Source organism: Mytilus trossulus, chromosome 14 (assembly GCF_036588685.1).
Source record: "Mytilus trossulus isolate FHL-02 chromosome 14, PNRI_Mtr1.1.1.hap1, whole genome shotgun sequence".
Lineage (NCBI taxonomy): Eukaryota > Metazoa > Mollusca > Bivalvia > Mytilida > Mytilidae > Mytilus > Mytilus trossulus.
This window is the reverse complement of record NC_086386.1, coordinates 79,928,493-79,953,206: the sequence shown is the minus strand read 5'-3', so window position 1 is coordinate 79,953,206 and position 24,714 is coordinate 79,928,493. Positions and strand designations below refer to the sequence as shown.

General features: G+C 33.9%; 3 protein-coding genes across 3 annotated transcripts; 1 reads left to right on the top strand and 2 right to left on the bottom strand.

The window, feature by feature from the left end:
* Positions 1-1,767: 1,767 nt before the first annotated feature.
* On the top strand, positions 1,768-11,741 carry LOC134697312 (uncharacterized). Its single transcript, XM_063559505.1, has 5 exons — positions 1,768-1,872; positions 7,108-7,267; positions 9,139-9,275; positions 9,753-9,882; positions 11,538-11,741. The coding sequence occupies exons 1-5, from the start codon at positions 1,848-1,850 to the stop codon at positions 11,725-11,727; spliced, it is 642 nt and encodes a 213-aa protein (XP_063415575.1). The 5' UTR covers positions 1,768-1,847; the 3' UTR covers positions 11,728-11,741.
* A 1,395-nt stretch (positions 11,742-13,136) lies between these two features.
* Positions 13,137-19,657, bottom strand: LOC134696170 (uncharacterized). The gene is made up of 4 exons (XM_063557830.1): positions 19,515-19,657; positions 17,623-17,688; positions 16,464-16,670; positions 13,137-15,383 (listed from the first exon to the last, which is right to left on the bottom strand). The coding sequence occupies exons 1-4, from the start codon at positions 19,519-19,521 to the stop codon at positions 13,282-13,284; spliced, it is 2,382 nt and encodes a 793-aa protein (XP_063413900.1). The 5' UTR covers positions 19,522-19,657; the 3' UTR covers positions 13,137-13,281.
* Positions 19,658-21,211: 1,554 nt separating this feature from the next.
* LOC134696263 (uncharacterized) lies at positions 21,212-24,513 on the bottom strand. Its single transcript, XM_063557959.1, has 3 exons — positions 24,437-24,513; positions 22,494-22,967; positions 21,212-21,987 (listed from the first exon to the last, which is right to left on the bottom strand). The coding sequence occupies exons 2-3, from the start codon at positions 22,961-22,963 to the stop codon at positions 21,303-21,305; spliced, it is 1,155 nt and encodes a 384-aa protein (XP_063414029.1). The 5' UTR covers positions 22,964-22,967; positions 24,437-24,513; the 3' UTR covers positions 21,212-21,302.
* Positions 24,514-24,714: the final 201 nt, after the last annotated feature.

Below are 24,714 nucleotides of genomic sequence, written 5' to 3'. Positions count from 1 at the left end.
TTGGTTTAGATTTATATTTATTTCAACTAAAAATATGACAACCAAAAAATTATCAAATTATCTTATTAGGAATCATGATAAACAAGATATGATGGCAGTATTATAAAAATCCACCCGGCAGTAAGATTTTCCAAATATTTTCCAACACATACAGTCAATTTTATTTTCTATCCTGCTTGAAAATGTACATAGCGAAAACGTAATCAATGAGAGGCTACACGGAGGGTCTTTCAATTTTTATATCTTATGTTTATATCAAATTCTAAAAATACCGAACACCAAGGAAAATCAAATCGGAAAGTCCATTTTCAAATGGCACCAAATGCTCAAATAAAGGCAACGGTAGTATACCGCTGTTCGAAGTTCATAAATTGATAGAGAAAAAAATACAGATCCGGGTTACAAACTAAAAGGGAAACGCATCAAATATTAGAGGAGAACTACGACACAACAGAAACACAACATTAAAATTCACACTTGCAGAAACGAACTATAACATAACAATGGCCATTTCCCTGACTTAGTTCAGGACATTTTAAGAAAAGAAATGGTTGGTTTAACCTTGTTTTGTAACATATCAAACCTCCCGATGTTATGGCAATGTTAAATACTACATTAAAATGACAGAATTAAATGACAGGATTACAATACAAATAAATGGGAGGACTCATCAAACGAATGGAAAACAACTTTCATATTCTTGACTTGGTTCAGGCATTTCCGTATCAAGAAAATGTTGGATTAAACATGGTTTGTTAGGTAGTTTTACCTCTCATTTGTGTGAAATTCGCATATGAAAGTGTCAATACCTACGACATATATAAAAATGTTTTGGTAAATCATTAATGAAAAGTAAATAGTGAAATAATAATTTGCTTTTAGAAGCTAGTATGGTTCAATTTTGTCAAATAACCTAAAGAATTTTGAATATGAATAAGCCGACCTCATTGAATCCGTATTCATGTGAACTTTAATCCCTTAGCTTGAGATGGATAAACCCGTGAATTGTATGTGTAAATATTGTAAAGGAAAAGAACTTGCTAACATTGAAAGTAAAACAAAGGTAAATCATTTGATTGCCTGATTCGATCTGCAAAAACATCATTTTTATACAGGTAAAAACGATGATAAACATTTATTTTTCATTTATAATATGAAATCAAATAGACCTAGAATATTCCAACAACACGAGTTTGCTTAATCTATTTCTATGTATATGTATGTTTACACCGCTTACATGGTCATCGGATGACTTTAGAGGTCAACTCGATAATTAATTAGATGGCGTCTAGAATATAATACACACAAAACGAAGCTACGTTTTTTCATGCTCGTACCATGATAATTAATTATTCTAGACTTTTAATAGTTTGAGAACAAAAATTATATTGTTATAAATCACTTTAACTGATACTGTAAATTCAGAAATTTTTGCGATGATTTTATTATTGCGAAAAGTGCGACAAGGTTATAAACGGATTTATCTAAACTCGTATTTCGAATTTTTTATCTGAATTGAACCGGATTTTTCTCAATACCGCAAAAATTTAAATCGCATGTTTGTCTAAAATGACAAAATCAGTATTCATTTTAAAAGATGTAAACATTTTATAGAACAGCTTTTAGTACAAAGGTAACATATAATGTACAATCATTTGTGTCATTATAACCATGCTGATTAATAACCTTGTTTTAAAATTTTAATTTTGCATGGCGGCGTGAAACAATTAGCATATAATTTACATAAGAAATAAACAAAGACTATTTACATATCATGTCAAACTATTCGTGATATTAACTTACTTAAGTTTTCATTATTTTCATTTGACAAAAGTACGTCTTTCAGAATGCAGTTTTTCAGCACAAATATAGGTGAGTAAAATCTATTGTATTTGGCTACACTTTTCGGAATTTAGGTGCACGATGTTCTTCATCTTCATATTTGCTGTGGTCTTTTCAGTTTTGAATCGAGCATCAATGGTAAGTCATTTGGTGACTAAATGCCACTGAGGCGTACACAATTTTAAGTCTGATGTGTTTAAAGAGTCAATTTTATCGTAGTAGGCAAAATCTTTCGGATTTTGGGTCATAATTGCTCTTTAACTTCGTACATTGCTATGGCCTTTTTTGATTTTGGAATCGAGCGTCAATGATGAGACTGTAATAGATGAAATGCCTCTTTGGTGCACACAATTTTAAGTCTGATGTCTATAAGTAGTGCGTTTGTTTAGCTTGTTTTGATGCCGTTCTTCATTTGTTAGATTCTTACACGTTTAATCATAAAACATTTTGTTCATTTATAGTCATTACATTTACCAAAAAAATGTATAAGTGATTTACGGATATCTATGTGGGGCTGATCAAGGGGTCAATGATTTCCATGTTCCTGACAGAAGTTTCCGTGGTCCTCATTTCCATGTTTCCTAGCCCCTGTCCACCCCTCAACAAATGTCACTGTATGTTAATTGATAAAAGCATATTAAAAGAAAAACAAAGGCCGTTTTTAGTAAAAGCAGAAAAACTTAACGTAAACTACCAAGACACTATGTATTTTTGTATATATTCAGGGGCGGATCCAGGATTACTAGTTAGGGGGGGCGCAAATTTTTATAAATCGCCGAGAAGAGCGAGGCGAAAAATTTTTGGAGGTTTTTTTGGTAAAAATATTTAAATTTTTTCTAAAGGGGTGAAATGTAGATATCTCGAAGTATAATGTGGTAAAATGTTAAAGTTGTAAGCTGAAACCGCCATAGTCCGCACATGACAACATTCTACAGATAGACCGGTGGACAGACGGACGTAAAGCGAGACGAGACAGATCACAATTGCTCACCTGACCAAAATATTTTTCAAACGAAAATTTCTACTTTTACCAGCAATTTTTAATTGTCCTTTCATACTATCTGTTTTTCACTTTTTTGACTATCGGAGGTCGTGCCACAAACATCTGACATCAGAAAAAGATGCATTTATATTTATTTTCTTAGGATCTCAAGCATACAGTAATGCGGTATATAATTCGGCTTAATATTTAGGTTGCAAGTGAGAAATAAATATAGACACAGAGATACAAATTAATACACTAACCTTTCGCTTGAAACAGTTTTTCTATCTTTCATTACAGATAGTATAAAAGAATCTCACCTGCCGACTGTTTTTTTGACCGTGTCATGATGAAATTGTGAAAGTGTGTAAGGGATGTTTTGGAACTTCGATTATCAAACAAATTGATTATAAAAACCGCAAATACAATGTAACATTTGTTTTTGCTTTGACTGCTTAAAACCTATTATATTTGTCATCAAACGCAGCTCCGCGTTTGACACCTTCCTTTGAAATTATTTATAGAACTTTAATAAAGCGTCGACGGACATTTGATTAGTAATCACGTTGATTCTGTTAAACTGACTGTTTTATATACTCATAATACTTTGAATGTTAAAAAGATTGAATGGTCTTTTCTTATTCTTAAATATGTTGAAGTCAACCCATGCTTTGCAAATTTTAGGGGGGGGGTGCGCACGCCCGCCACGCCCCCGCCTAAATCCGCCCCTGATATTCGCAACTGCATTGATATGCTATATATCAATTATAGCTCAAATCTTCTTTTATAGTTAAAGTCAAAATTATAAGATAAGTGTTGTGTCTTTTTTCTTCTCAAACAGATGTTTTTCCTCGACCTACTTGACTCTTCCTTTTTCAAATGAATCAAATCACCAATCGTGCATCATATTAGTTTAAATTTCCGTTATTTACTGCGATAATTAACCTGGTAAAATGTACATTAAAATTAATTGTTTAATATTTTATATGTCGTTGTTAAGTAAGGTTATAACTTTTAGCTATGAATATCTCTGCTGAGAGTGTTTAAATATACAAACACCTACCACTTATAATTTCTTATCCTATTGCAACTGGGCTAAATGAATTTGGTCATCCTTAACGTTTGGTCTTCTTCCAACCAACAGTCAAATTATTGCAGAAGTGTAGCGTCCTTTTAGCTGCGTTGGATGTATAAACACTCGTTGGTCGGAATGGGGACGTTAAATCCGATACCTCTGATATAAAAAGTGCCTCGACCTTTTAACGTTTGCGAAGTCTTGACCTACCGGGTATAATCAGTTACTTTTACAAATTGTGACTTGAATGGAAAGTTGTCTTATTGGCACTCAAACCACATAAAAGGAGATGTGGTTTGAGTGTGAATGAGACAACTCTATTCAAGTCACAATTTGTAAAAGTAAATCATTATTGGTCAAGAAATGGCCTTCAACACGGAGCCTTGTCTCGCTCCGAACAGCCAGCTATAAAGGGCCCCAAAAATGACAAGTGTAAAACTATTCAAACAGAAAAAACCAACGGTCTATTAATCTCTTTAAAACAAATAAGAAACGAGAAACACTTATGAACCACATCAACAAACGACAACAACCGAACATCGGTTCCTGCCATTGAACAAGTGCAAACAAATGCAGCGGGTTTAACGTTTTAATAGATACAAACTTTCGCCCTACCCTGAAACAATATTGGTACATTACAACATACAAATCCCCACTTCGTATCTGATCTCATTATTTTTTTTAAATGCAAATAATTAAGGAATCGTGTCCAACTTAGAATTTTTGAATGTGTTACAAGGTTTTTACTGCATGAGAGTAGACACATTAATCCTCACTAAAAATGGGACAAAATTTCTTTGTTAAAGAATTGAATGAATTAAAGTAATAAATCTTTAACGTCATAATATGATTAGTAGCGATGTGTTTTGTGGAATTATATTAAAAAGTGGTTTGTGGGATTATTCAAATAGGATATTTAACATCCACATATCATTATTTAAATAGGATATTTAACATACACACATCATCATTTAAATAGGATATTTAACATGCACACATCATCATTTAAATAGGATATTTAACATGCACACATCATTATTTAAATAGGATATTTAACATGCACACATAATTATTTAAATTTCGCATGTAAAATGCATAAAGTTAAGTACTCGTAATCACAGGTTAACCCTTATTGTAGATATCTTTTATAACTTCTGTTGTGTTTTCTATGTCCTGTAGTTTTTTCGGTTGTGGAGGTTGAGGTTTGGATTTTTTGGCGAGCAGTGGCGGGTGGTGATTATCTTATAGACTTGTTTCCCATCTCATTTCCTTTTTTATACTCCTTATCTGTGGTAATTACAATGTATATTAGGCAGGGTTTATCTGTGTTCTCATTAGCTAATTACGATGATAGTCCGTCGGAAGATGACGATAAATGGCTGACCCCTGTTAAGAGAAAGCCAAACCTCTAGCCCGTAACAGACACCTAAGTTTGTAGATTCGAAAAACAAGTAAGCTAATGCCGCTTCAAGCCAGCACTCGCACACGCAACTTGAGGGAAAAGGGGTTGATATAAGTTGCAATAACTTGTTTTCCATTCCACTATAAACAGATATGGTTAAACTAATTTCACTTCTTTTACCTGTTATATATTATATTTAATTCAGTTTGTACTATAACCAACACCATTTGCAAACAAATAAGTTGAACATGTTTAATGCTATATATAGAGATTTGACACAAAATGTCATGTTCAACGCTGTGTATATAAAAATAAGGAGATGTGGTTCGATTGCTAATGAGACAACTATATCCACCTAAGTTCAAACGAATTAGATGTAAGCGTGCACTTGTAGGCTATCATAGTGAGATAAACAAAAAATACCGTAGAGTAGACTATAAAAATGTCCCGCCATGAAAAATATGATATACAATTTTGAAAAATCTAAATGCTTAATTAAATACAAAACAGTTTACGACAAACAAACATGACATGCACAAACCAACGATAACCCCTAAACAACAGGCTTCTGGCTTAAGACATGAACATTGTGGTGTGACAGTACAGCAAAAGAAAAAATAAAGCGGAAGGGGTACAATACTTATCCATCCCTCCACCCTCAAAATTTTAAAAAAGACACAAAGTACAGTTCTAATCGACCCAAAACAAAAACTTTACAATTGTGTATTTGCTGTTAATGCGCATAGCACGCGGCATTCTGGAGTTATATCAAAGACTGGTCATTCCGCGTCTGATTAAATGCGCATAGCACGCTGAATTCTGGAGTAATATCAAAGACTGGCCGTTGCGTGTCGTATTAATGTGAAGGCTAGGGTAACATGCGTATCTTCCTGATTACTGTAACAATGTGAATTAACTAGTATGTTGAAATTCTGGTTCAGCGTGTCGGTATAAAACAAAGCAAGGTTCATAAACATAACTAGTCAACATGATCTTGTCCGTTGTGAAGAAAGAAGACTGCAACCAAATAACAACAGTAAAAACCAAAATAAATCCACCAAAACCAAACAAGTCGCCTTGTTCCAGCGTGACAACAACAAAAACATTTAAATGTTAACTAAACGCCTTCATGCACTGAGCCGACAATGCAAGGGCTGTAAATCCAGTCCATGTAGTTATATACACTTCCAATATCTGTTAAAATTAAGGCGGGTCATAGAGTAAACATATGTAAATTAAGGGTATGTAACACAAAGTTCCCATCGAAACAGAAAGATGGAGAAATGTACCACGAAATGAGAAAATTTGTCTTCTTTGTAACGCTGGTCTTGGGGATGTATACCACTATATGTAAATGTACCAATTGTGAAGTTAATGATTTAAGAGGGAAGTTCATACCTCCATATTATTTTTAAAAAATCCGAATGAAAATAATATACTTGGCATGCTTAAATATAGTAATAGTAATGAGCTGTCTAAGCTGTCAATTTTTATTCAAAAGGTAAAAAAGTTGCTTGTCTAATTTAAACCTGTAATAATAAACACAAACTTATTTCTGAAGATGTATAATATAAAAATGTATTCTGTTTGTATTATGAACTATGTTGTAATTAATATTGTGTATGATATGCTCCTGGTACGCAGTCTTCTGCGGCTCGGCTGAGTTTTCATTAATAAACTATGAAACTATGAATACCATGGTCTCGTCCTGAATATGCTTAATATTATAATTTTCCACTGGACTCATCATCAACCTACAAGTTCCCCGAATAATGACCAATGGCGTATATTTTTTTTTCGTTTCAGTTATCCTGTTAGTTGCTTTTTTATCTGTGACAAGGTCCACGGACTGTGATGGACTAACGAACTGCATGAGCAATTTAGGAGCTCATATCAAAGAAGCTGTAATAGACCTTAAGAAATTTAACAAAGAAAATTTGGAAAAATTTTATACCGTCGTTTGTAGGTTGGTATTTTATATTTACCTTGTGGTGTCTGAAGTTTGTGTCGACCTAATATTCGAAACAAGAGTTTAAATATACCTTAACTACGGTAATGTAGAGTTTGAAGACCAAATAATATAAAGACCAGTTAAATAAAGCCTACAGGACATATATTGTTGTTTAAGAAATATATGTAAAAACAATGATAATTTTTGTTAACTGTTCTAAACTTTCTCATATTTGTTTCACATTTTCTCATGTCGGCCCTTTACAGCTGGGAATACCTTATGGTTTTAACATACTATTTTTTTTTGGTCTCATTAGCAATCACACATCTGTTGAAGTAACCTTTGATTATTTAAGCAAAACAAACAACAGTAATAATTTTCTAACGTTATCAAGTCAACTTTTTATTTAGATTTATCTGAACAACTGACGATAATCCAATTTAAACCATGATGGTGTCTCCCCCAATCAGCTAAAGCCATTAGAAAAATGTGTTAGGTTTTTTTTGTCGATGATTTGAATTTTGAAATTGTTTTTCTTATAATTTACTCCAACGATTAGATTTAAAATCAGACATTTAAGCTATACTCCATTTTATTGCATACATTGTTATGATAAATCACAAAATTCCGGACTATGATCGACTATGCATGAATACGATTTTTTTTTAACTTTTTTTTTATATATATCAGTGATATTCTACACTCATTGACCGCAACTCCCCCGCAACTCAAATTTTGAAATATTAGACCAAGTGCTTTACGTCTCATAAACGTTTATGAATTAAGAGCTATTATAAATGGTATGAAAAAATGTAAAGTTCGTATTTAAGTTTTTTTATATTAACTCATTTGACTTGAACTACATTGATTACTTAATTGTTTTCTCTATAATTCTATGGAAGACTCATAATCCATGTGGCTCTACGGGATAAATAAATACACAGTCACATTCGGTAGGAATAGGAACTTCAAGCACAGAAAGTGCACGTATATATACACGTTGAATAAACCCTTGAAAAAAGTTTTATAAAAATAAATGTGACGGCTAGTTTGTTTTCATTATTAATGAAATTCAATAACGAGAGTTGATAGCTAGTTTTGTCCACTTCTAAAACCTTTTATTGAACATAAAATGAATTGATGTGGTTTGCTAAAACCTACTAATATTTCATTAAATGTGTTGCACCAAGTCTGGAATAAGGCAGAACTATGTTATCAAATATTCCGATTCTATGTACATGTACGTTGGCGTCTGTTTTTATAACACTTCAGTGTTTGTTGATGTTCCGTTGTTTTTCTCTTATAGTGGCCGGATGTGTTTCACTCTGTTTTAGTTTGTATCCTGGTTTAGTTTTCTCTCAATCGACTTATGACTTTTGAACAGCGGATAATTTTGAATAATGATAAAAAAAGTAAAGAATAGAGAATACTTTTTTTAGGGTTGCTTAAACATAAACAATTGGCGAAATCTAAAGAACTGGATAAAAGTATACTGATGTCCAGAAAACAGTTATCAAATGATTTTAAAAAAGTTATTACTTTTAGACAAAAAAAGGACCCCACCCGGTCCCAATCCATCTATTGTGACAGATATTTGACATACATATTGGACATAGCTGACGTTACAAATCTTTATTAAATTTTATTTAAATAAGAAAGGTAATGATTCAAAGCTAGTTTCTCCCAGCATGTAACAACAAAGTACCAACTCTCACAGAGGCATTCTTCTGTTGAGAGCATGGGTCTACGAAGAACAACCAACGCTGCAGACCAACATGCTACAACATTAACATCTACAATACGAATTCTACAAATAATTATTATAATACATCCATACCTTATATAATTACTGATAGTTTTTAAGGATGTATTTTTTTTATTGACAGAGATATTGAGGACCTAGTGAAGTGTTACAAACCAGAATACATGGCCGGTTGTTCAGCTCTACAGAACTTTGTACAATTCGTACCGTCCCAGCACACTCTTAGGAAGCAGTTTATAGAAATGTGTTCAGAAAAAGAAGGTATTCACAGATTTATTATGTCTAAAAGAATGTATTAATATGAAAATAAGAAGACGTGGTATAACTCAATGAGATAGCACTCCAAATATATAGGTCACCATTCGGCCTTCAACAATGAGCAGTTTATAGAAACGTGTTTAGAAATAGAAGGTAAATTAACACAGATTTATTATGTCTGAAAGATAAATATAAAAATAAGAAGATGTGGTAAAATTCCAATGTATCTCACAGATATATAGGTTATCATTCGGCCTTCAACAATGAGCATAACCCACACCGAGTATAAAGCAAAATGATAACGAGAAAAACTAACGGTATTTTATACGTAAAAAACTATAAAGGAAAAACAAATACGATAGAATAGCACCAAACAATAAACACTCAATTAAAGTAGAAAATACAGATGTAAATCGTCCTTTGGACTTTAAAGAAATGCATTTATTGTATAGGCCGATAAATGTCAGTCTCACTTTGCAGAAATGGTATTAGCAGTTGAATGTTTTATCCAGAAAGGAGTAGCAGTTGGTTTACATCAATGCACTGTTGCAATGATCAGTGATTTGCACGTGTCAGGAGGTGACTCAGAATACAAAGGAACACCATGCTCGTAAGTAACAGACATTACAATTTATAACCTTTCAGGAGGTGACCCAGAATTCAAAGGAACAACATGCTCGTAAGCAATACACATTACAATTTATAACCTTTCAGGAGGTGACCCAGAATACAAAGGAACACCATGCTCGTAAGTAATAGACATTACAATTTATAACCTTTCAGGAGGTGACCCAGAATACAAAGGAACACCATGCTCGTAAGTAACAGACATTGCAATTTATAACCTTTCAGGTAGTGGTCCAGAATACAAAGGAACAACATGCTCGTAAGTAATACACATTACAATTTATAACCTTTCAGGAGGTGATCCATAATACAAAGAAACACCATGCTCGTAAGTAACAGACATTATAATTTATACATTGTCAGGAGGTGATCCAGAATACAAAGGAACACCATGCTCGTAAGTAATACACCAGGAGGTGACCCAGAATACAAAGGAACACCATGCTCGTAAGTAATACACATTACAGTTTATAACCTTTCAGGTAGTGGTCCAGAATACGAAGGAACACCATGCTCGTAAGTAATACACATTACAATTTATAACTTTCCAAGAGGTGATCCAGAATACAAAGAAACACCATGCTCGTAAGTAACAGACATTATAATTTATAACCTTTCAGGAGGTGATCCAGAATACAAAGGAACACCATGCTCGTAAGTAATACACCATAAGGTGATCCATAATACAAAGGAACACCATGCTCGTAAGTAATACACCAGGAGGTGACCCAGAATACAAAGGAACACCATGCTCGTAAGTACATGTAATACACATTACAATTTATAACTTTCCAGGAGGTGATCCAGAATACAAAGAAACACCATGCTCGTAAGTAACAGACATTATAATTTATAACCTTTCAGGAGGTGATCCAGAATACAAAGAAACACCATGCTCGTAAGTAACAGATATTATAATGTATAACCTTTCAGAAGGTGATCCAGAATACAAAGGAACACCATGCTCGTAAGTAACAGACATTATAATTTATAACCTTTCAGGAGGTGATCCAGAATACAAAGGAACACCATGCTCGTAAGTAATACACATTACAATTTATAACCTTTCAGGAGGTGATCCAGAATACAAAGGAACACCATGCTCGTAAGTAATAGACATTACAATTTATAACCTTTCAGGAGGTGATCCAGAATACAAAGAAACACCATGCTCGTAAGTATCAGACCCAAGATACAAAATTTGTGATTATTAATATTTAGTTCATCTACGTTTAGTTGCAAATATATTACCCATATTCAGGACGGGAACTAATTTACAATGCATCCAATATGTATGTTTAGGAATAAGGGTGAACGGGGTGAAAGGGTGAAATTTTGACTGTCACTGAACAATTTTTTATTAATCTACGGACAGAAATTAAGCTTTCAAAATTGCAACAGGTCACCTATGGACTTCTCGTAGGGTTGTTGCAAAGGTTCAAAACGTGTAAACAGTGTGGCAGTCTCTCTACACGAGACATTGGATTAAAAAAAAAACACGTTATAAATTTCATGCGTTCAAAGTGCTAGTGTTTATCTGGGTTCACCTTCATCAAGCACAATCAAAGCCGATATTTTTATAGCCCAAAATTAATGCATATTTTTGTGATTTTACTTTTCCCTTTCTTCTTCTTTCAGGGCTTTATCTTCGTACAACTCGTGTTCTGCCGAGCTAATAAAGGGAAAGTGTAAGACGGAAACTACCAATTTTGTGACGACAGCTTCAGAGAACCATTATAATGCCATGTGTTCAGCTTCTATGAAACTATCAAATAATTTCTTTCTTAGTCTAATATTTATTTTGTTACGAATATTTTCTATTTTATAAATATTGTTATATCTAGTTTGTGGTTTATTTACTCAGATCTCACTTACATTAAATGTTGTTAGTATTTGAATTTGCTTGAATGTCTAGTTGATACAACAACGGCAAAGAATGTCTGAAATGCAATAATTTTCTGTAAATTATGGAACAACGTACTAATTCTTATACATTAGGAATAATGATTGAAATTTCTTTAAATATCCAATGAATAAAAGCAAAGAGACACAATTCTATTTCGACAATCAATGCATCTCAAGTGAAGCTCGAGGCCAAAATATTCGACAATCCAAAGCTTATAAAAACATAAAGAGCTATAAACCAAAAAAGACAAAAAGTATAGCCAAAGCTGGGCAAGGAATAAGAGCTTCGGATAAGGGTAAATTCCTTTTAAATTTTCAAAATTTCAAAAATTTTGTTACAGCAATCTTAATAACACACAATACGTACTTTCATGCCAGTGCCGAAGTACCGGCTACTGGGCTGGTTACACCCTCGGAGACTATAGTCGACCAGTAAAAGCATCGACCTAGTGGAGCACAAGTCCGTAAACATTTGATATTCTTGAGATTACTGTAACCCAAAATCCTTGTTATCAATAAGCATTGAATAATTCGTACATCAGTCAGTTTTACCAAGACTCCATTGACCTTATTGGGCATGTCCTTAATAAGCTTGAAGGGTTGCTGAAATTGGATCGGTTTATTTTGTCGAACTGTTATATCGTGGTATCCCATCTTGAGTTTTGCTCGTCTATTTCCGTGTGGGTGTAATTTCAGCAGCTACTGTCTACTTGTTCAGACCGAGAATAAATATTCCCACTAGGGCATGTGTAAAGTAAAAAATACTAGTACTCTGAAAAAACATACAACTGCTTAATCCGTTCGGAAAGATAGAGAAATCAACAAATTTTTCTCCTTCTTCAGTTTCAAAACGAGAGAAAATGCGAATAAAAATAGATCTAAACTAGTATTTCAACTAAAAGAAGTACACGCCAAATACTCTTTTTGCATTTTTGAAATACAGAAAATAATATTTGTCTGAAAAAACTTTCCTTTATTTGAGACCCAATCAACGTAAACATCAAAACAGTGCATGCATAAATAGAGAACATAGGAATGGACGCTGTATTTAATCGTTATTGCTGTCAATTCTTCTTAAAAATCAACATTAGGATCTCACTTTAACTCGCACTGCGTCTGTCTCTTATTTACACTATATCTCTCTCTCATCACTCGCATTGTGTCTGTCTCTCTATCTCACACAGTCGCTCGCTTTTCACTCGCCGAGTCCACAGGCACTTGTCTCAGAAAAAGACTTCAATCACTGATCTCTAACCCAATCTAGACCCTCATACAATTATTGCATTTTTATACAGATCATAATCGCGTAGTTATAACGACACAAGACAACAATATATTATAAAGCTTTAATGATATGAAAAAAATATCGCTACATGTGTGCTTATACAGTCACATAGTTAATGTATCATATTACCGTAAAATTAGTGCATGAATGGTTAAATCAATGGGCCAGGTCGTTATGTAAAACATTACATTTCTAGAAATTTATTCCTCTCATCTGCCAGTATGCCATTTCACCATAGTGACCCATTTTAGTGTTTATGTTATGTTTGATGGCAACAATTGGTGTGTTGCTTGGCAACAGAACTGAGGGCTCCAAACCTGTATCGTCTCCCCAGAGACATGGAGGCAGTGCTATATATCCAGCTTCATCGTATTTGTTCTCTTTAACATTTCCCTTTCCGGATACAGGAACTTGTCTGCATAACAGCTCCATCTCGTGACCAGTGTCGTTTCTGTAAAGTTCCATAGCTAAACAAGATGGCGCATGACAATGACCTCCGGCGTAGATCAGTCTAAAATTGCTGATGGTCCATTTGAATTCTATCGTATGGATACATTCACAATCGTCCCCAGAAGGACAGTTTCCGGTACATTTAGTTCCAGGAGTGGGCGTGTTCAGTGGCCAGTTGGCATATCCAGGTATCGGTTTTCCTGGCATGGCGAATGCTGGGGGAATATCATATTCACCGGACCAAGCCTCGGTTTGAAAGTAAATACGAGTCAAATCATGATGAGAAACTTTTGAGTTGCCTACCTTGTACTCCTGAAACCAAAAGCGAAATTTCATGTGATATCGTAAGAGTTCCGGTCGTACAGATTGATCAGCGTCCAGCAGAATACGCTTGTGGCTACAACATCGGAGTCCCCCGGCATACCCTATTGAACTGCACGAGGGATTATTTTGAGATAAGACTTCCCCAGCAGGTGGTGGAACGCAATTTTTGACAAAATGGTTACAATTGGTTCCATTGGTTTCGCAAATCATCCCCGTTTGTCCTACGTCACAAATGCAGTTAGGCTCCTTTTCTGCTAGTAAGGCAACTATGCCGACAGAATGTGCGTTGTGGTAAGAAAACACTTGTGAAGAACCGACAGCAGAAATTAAGTTGATTTGTGCATTTATAGCATCAAAGCTGTAATGTTTTTTCGTCAAACCTTTTAATGGGCGTGTCACGATGGCAGTTCTCACACCATCGGAAACTGAATTGGACAAAAGAGAGATACTTTTTTCTAATGGATTCCCTGGACAATGTTCTGCCCCGGTTCCACACGTACCAATTTGTTGTTCAAAGACCCCTGTAGAGTTTACAATCAAAGTGTACGGAGAATTGGCCATATTTGTAGCATTGAAACCAACTCCAAACCATGCGTCTGCAGGTCCAGTTAAGGATATGGTACTGGTATCAGAAAATTCAACTTTAATAGATACCCCAATGTCAAAATTGGCTCGACCGGTTCTTTTACTGGATGTAGAGCATTGTTTGGTACTTTGGAACTTGTTGTAATACACAGTTGATGTTCCATCGGACTCTGAATCAACACTGCAACCACTGGGAATTACGCTAGACGAGACGGCCAAGGTCACATTCTTAGTTGCTTTCACTCCTAACATAGCTACTGCATCAAAACATACTGTTGCACTTTGTGGGGAAGTTTTACAAGATGGCTCTGCTACAAGAGAATAATGGTGTTGAATATATTTTGTTTTTACACTAGAACCGTATATCGCTGGATCACCACCATAACGACTAGTGCATGGACACTCCAGTATTCCAGAATAAATGGCTCCCTCTTTCGGAATGCCACGACCGAATCTGGCCTGACGTGGTTCAACTCCTGGCGTAAAAACGGTACAGTTGTGAATGTCTTGTGGTGTAGCGCCACAGTCTCGGTTACGTGTATCAATCTGCATAGGAGTAATGTGCCACGTGTCAGGAGAGTCAATTAATTGAGCAAATCCATTTGGATAACCATGGAAACTCTTCCGCGACTCTCCTCCGTTTCCTGCGCTGAATGTTTGACTTGTGGGAACGTTTTTATTTTCACGATCCTTTGCCGATGGAAGATCTACTGGTTCCCATTTCATGGGAGCTCCATGAGCACTGACGTCATTGGGGTCCGGATTTGGGATTTTTATCAATTTGGAATATTTTCCAGTCATCCATGCTACGTAGTGGTGGTTATACGCCCAGTTGATTGGAACAGAAACATCGTTTTGAGGATTTAGTCCGGGTTTACTTAAGGGATATACCATAACTTGGTCCTGCTCGTAACCAGTGATGGCCATTACTTTTCCTGAATAAAAAAAAAAGTTCAAGGAAAACTATCAATACTCAGTATTTATAAAACAGCTCTCAAAAATGATTAACATAAGGTGTAGTCTTTATTTTTGTTTTAATGAAGCATATTATCTTCTCTGTTTCAAAATAACAAGGTTTTTAAAATACTGTAGTAAATTGATTCAATGTATAAAAATAACTGAACAAAAAAAGCAGAAAAATATTAAAAGGTCTGTACGTCTCCATATATTTGAGCCATTTAAAATTTAGCGGAAAAGTATGATTCTCCCAAGATTGTTCATACACATTGGTACCTACTTTTCTTTGACAAGTATATATATATTATAAGAAATTTAAAAAAAACTATTTAAACCATATGAATTGAATTTATGATAAAGTAGAGGTTGGCGGGCATTTTTCATAATGGTACTACAATAATAAAACTAGATGATTCCGAAATTCCAAAATTCTTACAAATAGTCAAAATAAAAAAAGCGGACATCGTTAAAACAATCAATATACAATGTATAACACTCTTAACAATTAGTTTATTAAAAAAAAAAAATTCTAGATCATTCAGAACGGTGATGTTTAAGTGGTATATATATTGTAATCTTTCAGTGTTCCATGTATAGTCTGGTTTTCAATAATAAGTTTTTACCAGTACTTAATGTTGTTTTTTTTATTAAAATGTATGTCAAACAACCTTTTGGTATAAACAAAAAAAATCTGAAACACTTTCACAAATTCATGCTATGGCGGATTCAAGGAGTTCGTAGAGAGTTTATGCCTCCTTCGATTTTATATTTGAAATTACAGTTCATTTTTTTCTTTATTTTTTCAAAATAAATCACCCTCCTTTCAAATATCCTAGATCCTCCCTCAACTCCCCCAACACTCGTAATTCAAAAAATTTTTCACATCTCCCTATATCTATTTGAAAGTTAAGACGTCACGAAGAACCCAATTCCGTGTTCAGTTTACAGAAGAAACCCCAAAATTGGTTCAAAAAAGAAAAACAGTAAGAAGTAATGGCATTCTATTGTTAAGATCCAGAGGGTTCTCGAAGTTGTAATATATATAATACATTAGATACCTTCAAATCTGTCGATGATTTCTTTTGGAATTGGATTATTTCCCATGTCTGTCCAAAAGACCTCACCATAATGGGTTGCTATCTCTGGTGAGTAAACATCAAAGTACTCATGACCCTTGCTCTTATAGTCATCGTTAAAATGTACACCCTGGTTTCCGCCACTTGCTACCAGATAGTGACCATTCATGTTGCCACCATCTTCTTTTTCTACAAGTATATGTATATAATTTTTTCTACAAGTTCCTGTGTTTTCATTTTCTACACGTACATCATATCTTCTTTGTGTGTAATTTTTGATCTACGAATTTTCTTTCTGTACAAAAAAGAAGATTTGGTATGTTTACTAATGAGACAATTCTCTACAAGAGAAAAAATGACAAAGAAAATAACACTGTAGATCACCGTACGGCCTTCAACAATGAGCAAATCATGTAGATGGGGTTTTTTAACATAAGAAAGTGTATATATTTTTTCTGACAATTCATATATATCATTTTGAGTGGTTTTATTTCACAGATGATATAGTTGATTAAAGGTTTAATTTTAATTTGGAAATTTGTTTGCACAATTAATAATTTGCCCTTTTTCACGACAAAAAAAAGAAAATACATGAATACCAATCGTACAACTATCCACCAAAGACAAACTTATGTAGAAAATACAAAATTAGAAGACAATCTGGAAACGCCATGTCCAAAAGACGAAAAGACAAAAACAATCCTCAAAACACAACATAGAAAACCACATACTGAGCAAGCGCAACACGAAACCATAAAAAAAGCCACAACATAGAAAACAAGCTTAAGCAACACGAACCCAAACCAAAATACGGCGCCCTAACCTATACAACGCCTCAATCAACTACTGAACAAGTCATATGTGCTTATGATGGACTGCTTCCTTAAAAATGAAATGTATTATCCTTAGGTTGGTAAGAGTTTCAGCATTTTTATTGATTCGCATGTTATTCTGAAATCTTGATAATGCAAACCGTGTTTTCCCATATTTGTCATGTTGAAGTTTCATATAAATACGACTGTACGATATGATTTTTTTCTCATTGTTGAAGGCCTTATGGTTTATTATCAGAAAGAACTTCAAACTTATAAGTAAAAAAAATCAGGAGCTTCGAATAATGAAAAAATATGAAATCACTTACCTTGTATATTCTTTATATTGTTACATCCTACAAGCACCACAAGTGCTGATAACAGGAATGTAAATTCTATAATATATTTTTAAAAATTAAAAATACCCTCCTTTTATTTTGGCTTCGTATTTGAAAATGTATATACTTCTTAAAAAGGACTGATGGTAGCCTTTTTAGAATTCACCAATTGCTAACACTGATCCAGAGCCTAAACGACAATTGAAGTATTTTCATTATGATATTCAGAAATAGATATGAGTATGCATTGTGTTGGTCGTCTTCGCTTAGTATTTTATTAGCCTAAGCTTCTAGTAGTGCTGTGTGGCCTTTTAATATATATATATATTCTGCAACATCTTGATTAATTTATACATAGGTAACGGTATGGGCTTTGTTCATTGTTGAAGGCCGTACGGTGACCTATGGTTGTTAATGTCTGTGTCAGTTGGTCTTTTGTGGATAGTTGGCCCGAGAACACAGTTATTTCGTATTGAATTTCTTTTAGACAATAAATTCAAATAAAAAAAATCGCACTTGCTCTTTCTCAAAAATATTTTTACAGTGTATTATACTACCAGTGAGACAAATAATATCAAAATTATAGAAACTTCTACCAGCTCTAACTCAAAATATTGACAATTTTGTGTAAAGGGGGTGTAAAATTCAGTTTGACAGCTTCAGACGTGATAAAATTTTACCTTTTAGAACTGGACCAATTCACTACTTAACATAAAGTTTCAGCACCCAAATTTTTTTGACATGTAATAACATCCCCCTACTTAATGCATTTAATATAATGAAATGAATTGGGAAAGTGTATTAAATAAAACATGCAAGTTATACACTGTTTACACTAGGGACTATATTCGTAGACAACGAAAACCAACGGACGATAACTGTGTCCTTGGACCTAATAGGACAGAAAGACTTGACCAATCTTTATAAAACTTTGCATATTCTAAGCTTAGGCTATAATGAGATAGTTTGCCAAGTTTCATGGCCATATGTCATATATAACAGAAACTATGATCATTTTAGTATTGACATTTGGATGTTTATTTTTGACGTATAAATTAAATATCTTCAACTGTCAAGATTTTGGCCTAAAAACTTGAGAAATTTTGCAAAAATTTGCTTTTTGAATGCTCTTGAATATTAGATATTAAGTATTTAAAGCATTTGCACACTCATTTTATTTATCAGATGTATTGTATTTATTCCAAAGTCAAATTTATATGAGCCTATGCCTGAAAATAGAGATTTTACAATTCAGGGAACTTCAAGTCTTATATAAATATGCATTTTTCTCAGTCAATTTGAAGTTTTTGACGTTTTTTGGTCCTTGGACCAGTTGTCTCATTGGCAATCATACCACATCTTCTTTTTTATAATATCTGTATTACATGGAAAGAGTTATGCCTTTCCGTCATTGCTTAGAATAATTATGATTGATTAAAAATAAGGGTAAAGATTTAGGTATAATGCCTCCTATGTTATGCTTACGAAGTTTTGATATTGCAAATTAAGATGAACAAGAATGTGTTCATAGTACACTGTTTTTCCATCCGCACTATATTTTTCTATGTTTAGTTGTCGGTTAAAATGGGGTAAAGTCTCCAATTTGGCATTAAAATTAAAAAAAGATTATCATATCATCGGGAACATGTGTAATAAGTTTCAAGTTGATTTGACTTCAACTTCATCAAAAACTACCTCGACCAAAATCTTTAACGTGAAAACTTTAACCTGAAGTGGGACAGACAGACGGACAAACGGACGGACGAACAAACGGACGCACAGACCAGAAAACATAATGCCCATAAATGAAGCAAAAAAGCAAAAATTAAATATTTATGATATATTTTCTACATTATTTGACGAGGTTCAACACAAGGTCTTACCTTTCATAACTGCGATGTCAGGATTTTTCGTTACATGTATGTGATAATTGTATTTCAAACTAGAGATAAAGAAATTTAAGGTAGTCAAACTGTATAGGTATTTATAAGTGTTCCAGTACCCATGCGCTTCATTATTATTTGTCATTATCCAAGTTTGAAGAAAACACAACATATCGAAATATAAATATAAACTACATTTGGTTTATTTCTGACTACCTACAAGAAGTAGTTAAGATACCAAAACGAATACTGTAAAATAACTTATTTTCGCGGATATTTTATTTCGCATTTTACCCTTTCTTGACCACTTCTCGGCTATTTATTTTCGCGATTTAGTGATTAACTTGATGAAGTTTAATAAGGAAAGATCCAAATTTTACAGATTCGCGACCAATTATATTTGCGTTATTTTTCTACTCGCGAAAATCGCCAAAAATAAATCGTTCGCAAAAATAAGTTGGTTTACAGTATTGAATCTTTCAATACTATAACTATTATTGTTTCATTGTGGAATTGTAAGGAACACAAACACTACTTTGCTGAAATGAGACCTACACGAACACACACAATGTTGCATTGATTTTCGTTTCTCCTACTTGTACCTGCCAGAAAAAATATAAATGCCTATATATATAACCTTTAAAAGAGGCACGAAATATACGAGAGGGACAGTCAAACTTATAAAGAGAAAATAAACTGACAGCGCCTGGCTAAAAATGAAAGAGACAAACAGACAAACAATAGAACCCATGACAAAACATAGAAACCTACAGAATAAGCAACACGAACCCCACCAAAAACTAGGGGCAATCTCATGTGCTCCGTAAGGGTAAGCAGATCCTGCTCCATGCACATATGGCACCCGTCGTGTTGCTCGTGTTATAACAAATCCGGTAAATAAAATAGTCTAATTCGGTAGGTCACATTCATGAAAGGGAAGGGGATTGTAGTTACGACGTAAGGAACATATCCGATATACCCTTAAGGGCATACGATACAGTTTTGATCCTGTATTTACAAGTTCATGAAAATTTGCATATAGGCTATTTTTTACCTGATTAAATCAAATATGTAAAAAAAAATATACCTTCATGTGCTACTTTTTGAGTAAAATGAGGTCGAAATTTTGTATATTTGCTCAAAATTCAGATTTGTGGCCGTAATTTCTTTTTCGAAAGAAAGACATAACTTTTTTGTTATTAAAGATAAACACACATTTTTTTTGTTAAATAATTGATAATTTCTGTATTTTATAAATATTAAAAAAAAATATGCAATTTTTTAGGCAGAAATAACTCATATTCATCAAATGTTCATGAATTGAGGAAAAAACGTCATTTTTTACTGCATGTTTATCAAAATAAAAAAAAATCCTCTATTTACAGTTTTATAAAATTTGGGTGACATAATTTCCCTGCAAAATGAAACAAAATGCCGTTTTGAAAAATAGGGGTCCATGAACTCGTTTTCAAATTAAATCAGTTTGAATGATAAAAATCAGTCGAAAAATGCATCTTTTCCCGATATGTCACAGTTTGACGTCGCGAAAATAACAAATTACGTTAGCAACGTCATTACCTTCCCTGTAACTGTATCGTATGCCCTTAAATTACAATCTTAATTGAAATGTTTGGTTTTTTATTAAATTATTCTAAATTTAAATGAAATCTGTTTATTTCATCTATCTAACTGCCATATTATAAATCATAAAACTCATCATGTATCATATTCCGCTACTTTAACTATAACTGTTTAACTAGAAGCCGATTATTCGAATTAGTGTTAGAGTCAACTGGTTGCTTCACCAGTCCTTCTTATTTTCCAAGTGAATTCATAGGTTTTTGCAGCATCTTCATAAGAACTCCTAATTCCAGTTTGGTCTCCAGTTCTGATTGCATTTATAAAGGCCGATAACTCATTTAAGAATGAATCTTGTTCGTTGAAGGTATAAATAGTATCTCTGTTTGGATCGTCTGCTTTGATACTACGGACGACCAATGAACTGTCTTCTTCGACAGGTTTGAATAGAGACAGCTGTAATCCATCCATTTGAACCTCGATTGATATTTCATGTCTACTCCCTGGTAGAGCTATAGAGTGCATAAGAGTCCCTATTCCTCCGTCTACAAACCTCCATTGACTAAATGTAACTCTTGGAACTTTATCGGCAGGTTTTATATGATTTTCTCCATCATGAGGCAGATGTGAAAGATGTCCGGCACCAGATGGGTCGCTATCTTTCAGCATAACAGTCTGAACTGAGTTTAGATTGATATCTCCAGCTAGAAATCTAGACAAATCGCAAACATGTGTAGCCTGCTCGACAATTGGTCCTCCGGTTATTTTGTTGTTATAGGAGTCTCTACCTTTATGACCTCTAGAATAAGCCAGACTAAACTTTGACCTACACGCCATCACTTTCCCGCCATGGTCAATAATTAATTCCTTCATTTTATCTATTCCAGCATGGTACCTAAATGAAAACAGATTAAACAAAACAGATGACAACTAACGTTTCTACTCTTGAAAATATACGATTTGTTTCATTCATTCGGTAGTAGTTTGGACTCCGACAATTGCAAGAGTTATCTTGACCGTTATAGAATATTTATGTCACAAATGAACACAGAAGTATTCTATTGTCGTCACCACAATTCCGTCTTTTTTTAACGTTTATAACATTACCGAATACGAATACGTCGATCATTGAGTTTATAATACTTGTCATGAGCATTGCGGCGGGTACCATTAGTGGAGTAGGATCTGTCTACCCTTCTGTAGCAACTTAAATATCATCTGAGTGCGGGTGAGGTTAATTCTTGTTGCTAAGGTGTTTTTATCTGTGTAGTGTTTGCAGACAGTTGTCTGTCTTATCATCGCCTTTTTCGAGCCATGTATGGTTTTGTCTGATGGTCTTGTCTATGGTGGGTTTTTTCCTTTTTACAAACAACTGTGTTTAATTAATCGATTATATCATACCTGAACATGTATCCAACAGATACAACGACATTGTTTCTAATGCTTGCTTTTCTAACTTCCTCTACATAGTTATCAAACTCTTCGGGTGGTACTACCGATGGAGATTTCTCCACAAACACATGTATTCCAGCCTTCACAAACTGAAGTTCAATATCCACACCGTCTTTTAGTGAACCTCTATGAAAAGGAGGGATTCCTATAAACACTGCATCTGGTTTCAAAGCTATTAACTCTTTGAAGTGAGGGAAACATTTGCAGTCGGTATAACAGTGTTTTACTTGGTCTGATGAAAGTTTTGCCTTGAGAACATCTTCTGCAAGCTTTATGTCTGTATCTACGATTGCCACAACTTTAATGTTGCCAATCTTTTCTAGTCTTGTTGCATGAGCCCATGGCAACTTGGAGCCAGTTCTACCAAAATGGATACCACCGGCTCCAATGAAGCCAATCCTAAGTGTTTTATCATCCATCAATCTGAAATATATATTTATGTTCGCTCATATTATAACAAAGTACATTATCAAAATATAACAAGAACACTAGAACAAATTTTTCACCAAAAGAAAATGTTGCCGTATGAAACGGAAGATTTTTTTCAGCAGATATAATATTTAGTAATAGTTACACATGCATGTATGCTCTCGTCTCTTAGTATTTACAGTGTTCGTTTCTTGTGTTGATTTGGCATAAACTTGAAACTATCAGCCAAACTTTCATGCTGATTTCACAAAATATTATATCATCTTTTATATATAAAGAACACGTATGAGAATACGAGGAAAGTTGTTGTTACTGTCACATGTTCAAGTTAAAGTGAACAACAGAGGGGCGAAAGATACCAGCGGGACAGTCAAATTCATTAATCGAAAATAAACTGACAACGCCATGACTTTAAGACATAAAAAAGACAAACAGACAAACAAAATACATACCAAATGAACATTCAAACACATAAGTCGAAAACAAAATGACAATGACGATCGAGACGTAAAACTACGGGGCGCCAAATGGGACTCTTGTGGTTTTGTACAAAATTCAATTCTGTCATAACAAAATCATTTTTGTCGTACAAAACTATGTGATACAGACTTGTTTTATGAGAACTTCAATTTTGTGATGACAAAATTCATTTTTGTCAAAAAAATTCATTTTTGTCATGACAAAAGTCAATTTTGTCAAAAAGGTATTCAAATATAAACTTATTTGCATACAAAATTGACTTTTGTTACCTGATATGGGAATTAAAACACAAAAGTCAATTGTGTTAGACAAAATTGACTCTTGTGAGGCAAAATTGACTCTTGTGAGACAAAATTTAATTGACTATTTTGTCTCACAAAAGTCAATTTTGTATGCAAATTAGTTCACAGAATCCAAACTAAACTAATTTGCATACAAAATTAACTTTTGTCGCCCAATTTTCAAATTAGGTAACAAAAGTCAAGTCTGTGTAACAAAAATGAATTTTGTTCATGACAAAATTGGCTTTTGTCCACTGAAAGATAATTTTGTATGACAAAATTTTAAATTTGTAGTATGCTACAAATTTTGTTAAACTGAACTCATTTTTGTTGAACAAAAGTACAAAATTGAAGTTCGAGTATAAAACCACAAGAGTCCCATTCGGCGCCCCGTATAAAACGACCAAAAGACAAAAAAATCGTACACTTACCACAACATAAAAAACTAAAGATTGTGCAACTCGGACCAAACCTTAAATCGGGTGTGATTTCGGGTAATCCGGGCGGTTAAACACATATAAACGACACAACAATAAATCTAACAAGCATGAACCGAATCTGGTGCTAAATAAATGTTATAAATTAGTCGTACTATGTTCAAGGAATAAGTATGCAAGTGCAAAATTAATGCAATGAGGGAAGAGGGTGGTAATTGAAGAAATATCCCACTGATTATAATAAAAGGACTAGTAAATGACTTACCTGACGTAGTTTCACAAAATACACAAACACAGTGGTAATTCACATTTATGATAAGTCATGCAGCGAACAAAGATAAAACTATAAGTGTATTGGTAGGTGTAATCATTATACACTGGTAAATGTACATGAGATTTAGTCCATTTTTCATTGACAATCACACCAGCTGTTGATTTGCGAAAAAGAAGACTTCTGAAATATGAAGAATTGGTAAATGAAAGTTATCCATACGTATATATATTGACTCTTTTTCGGGAAATTGTGAAGTACATTCAATCGTG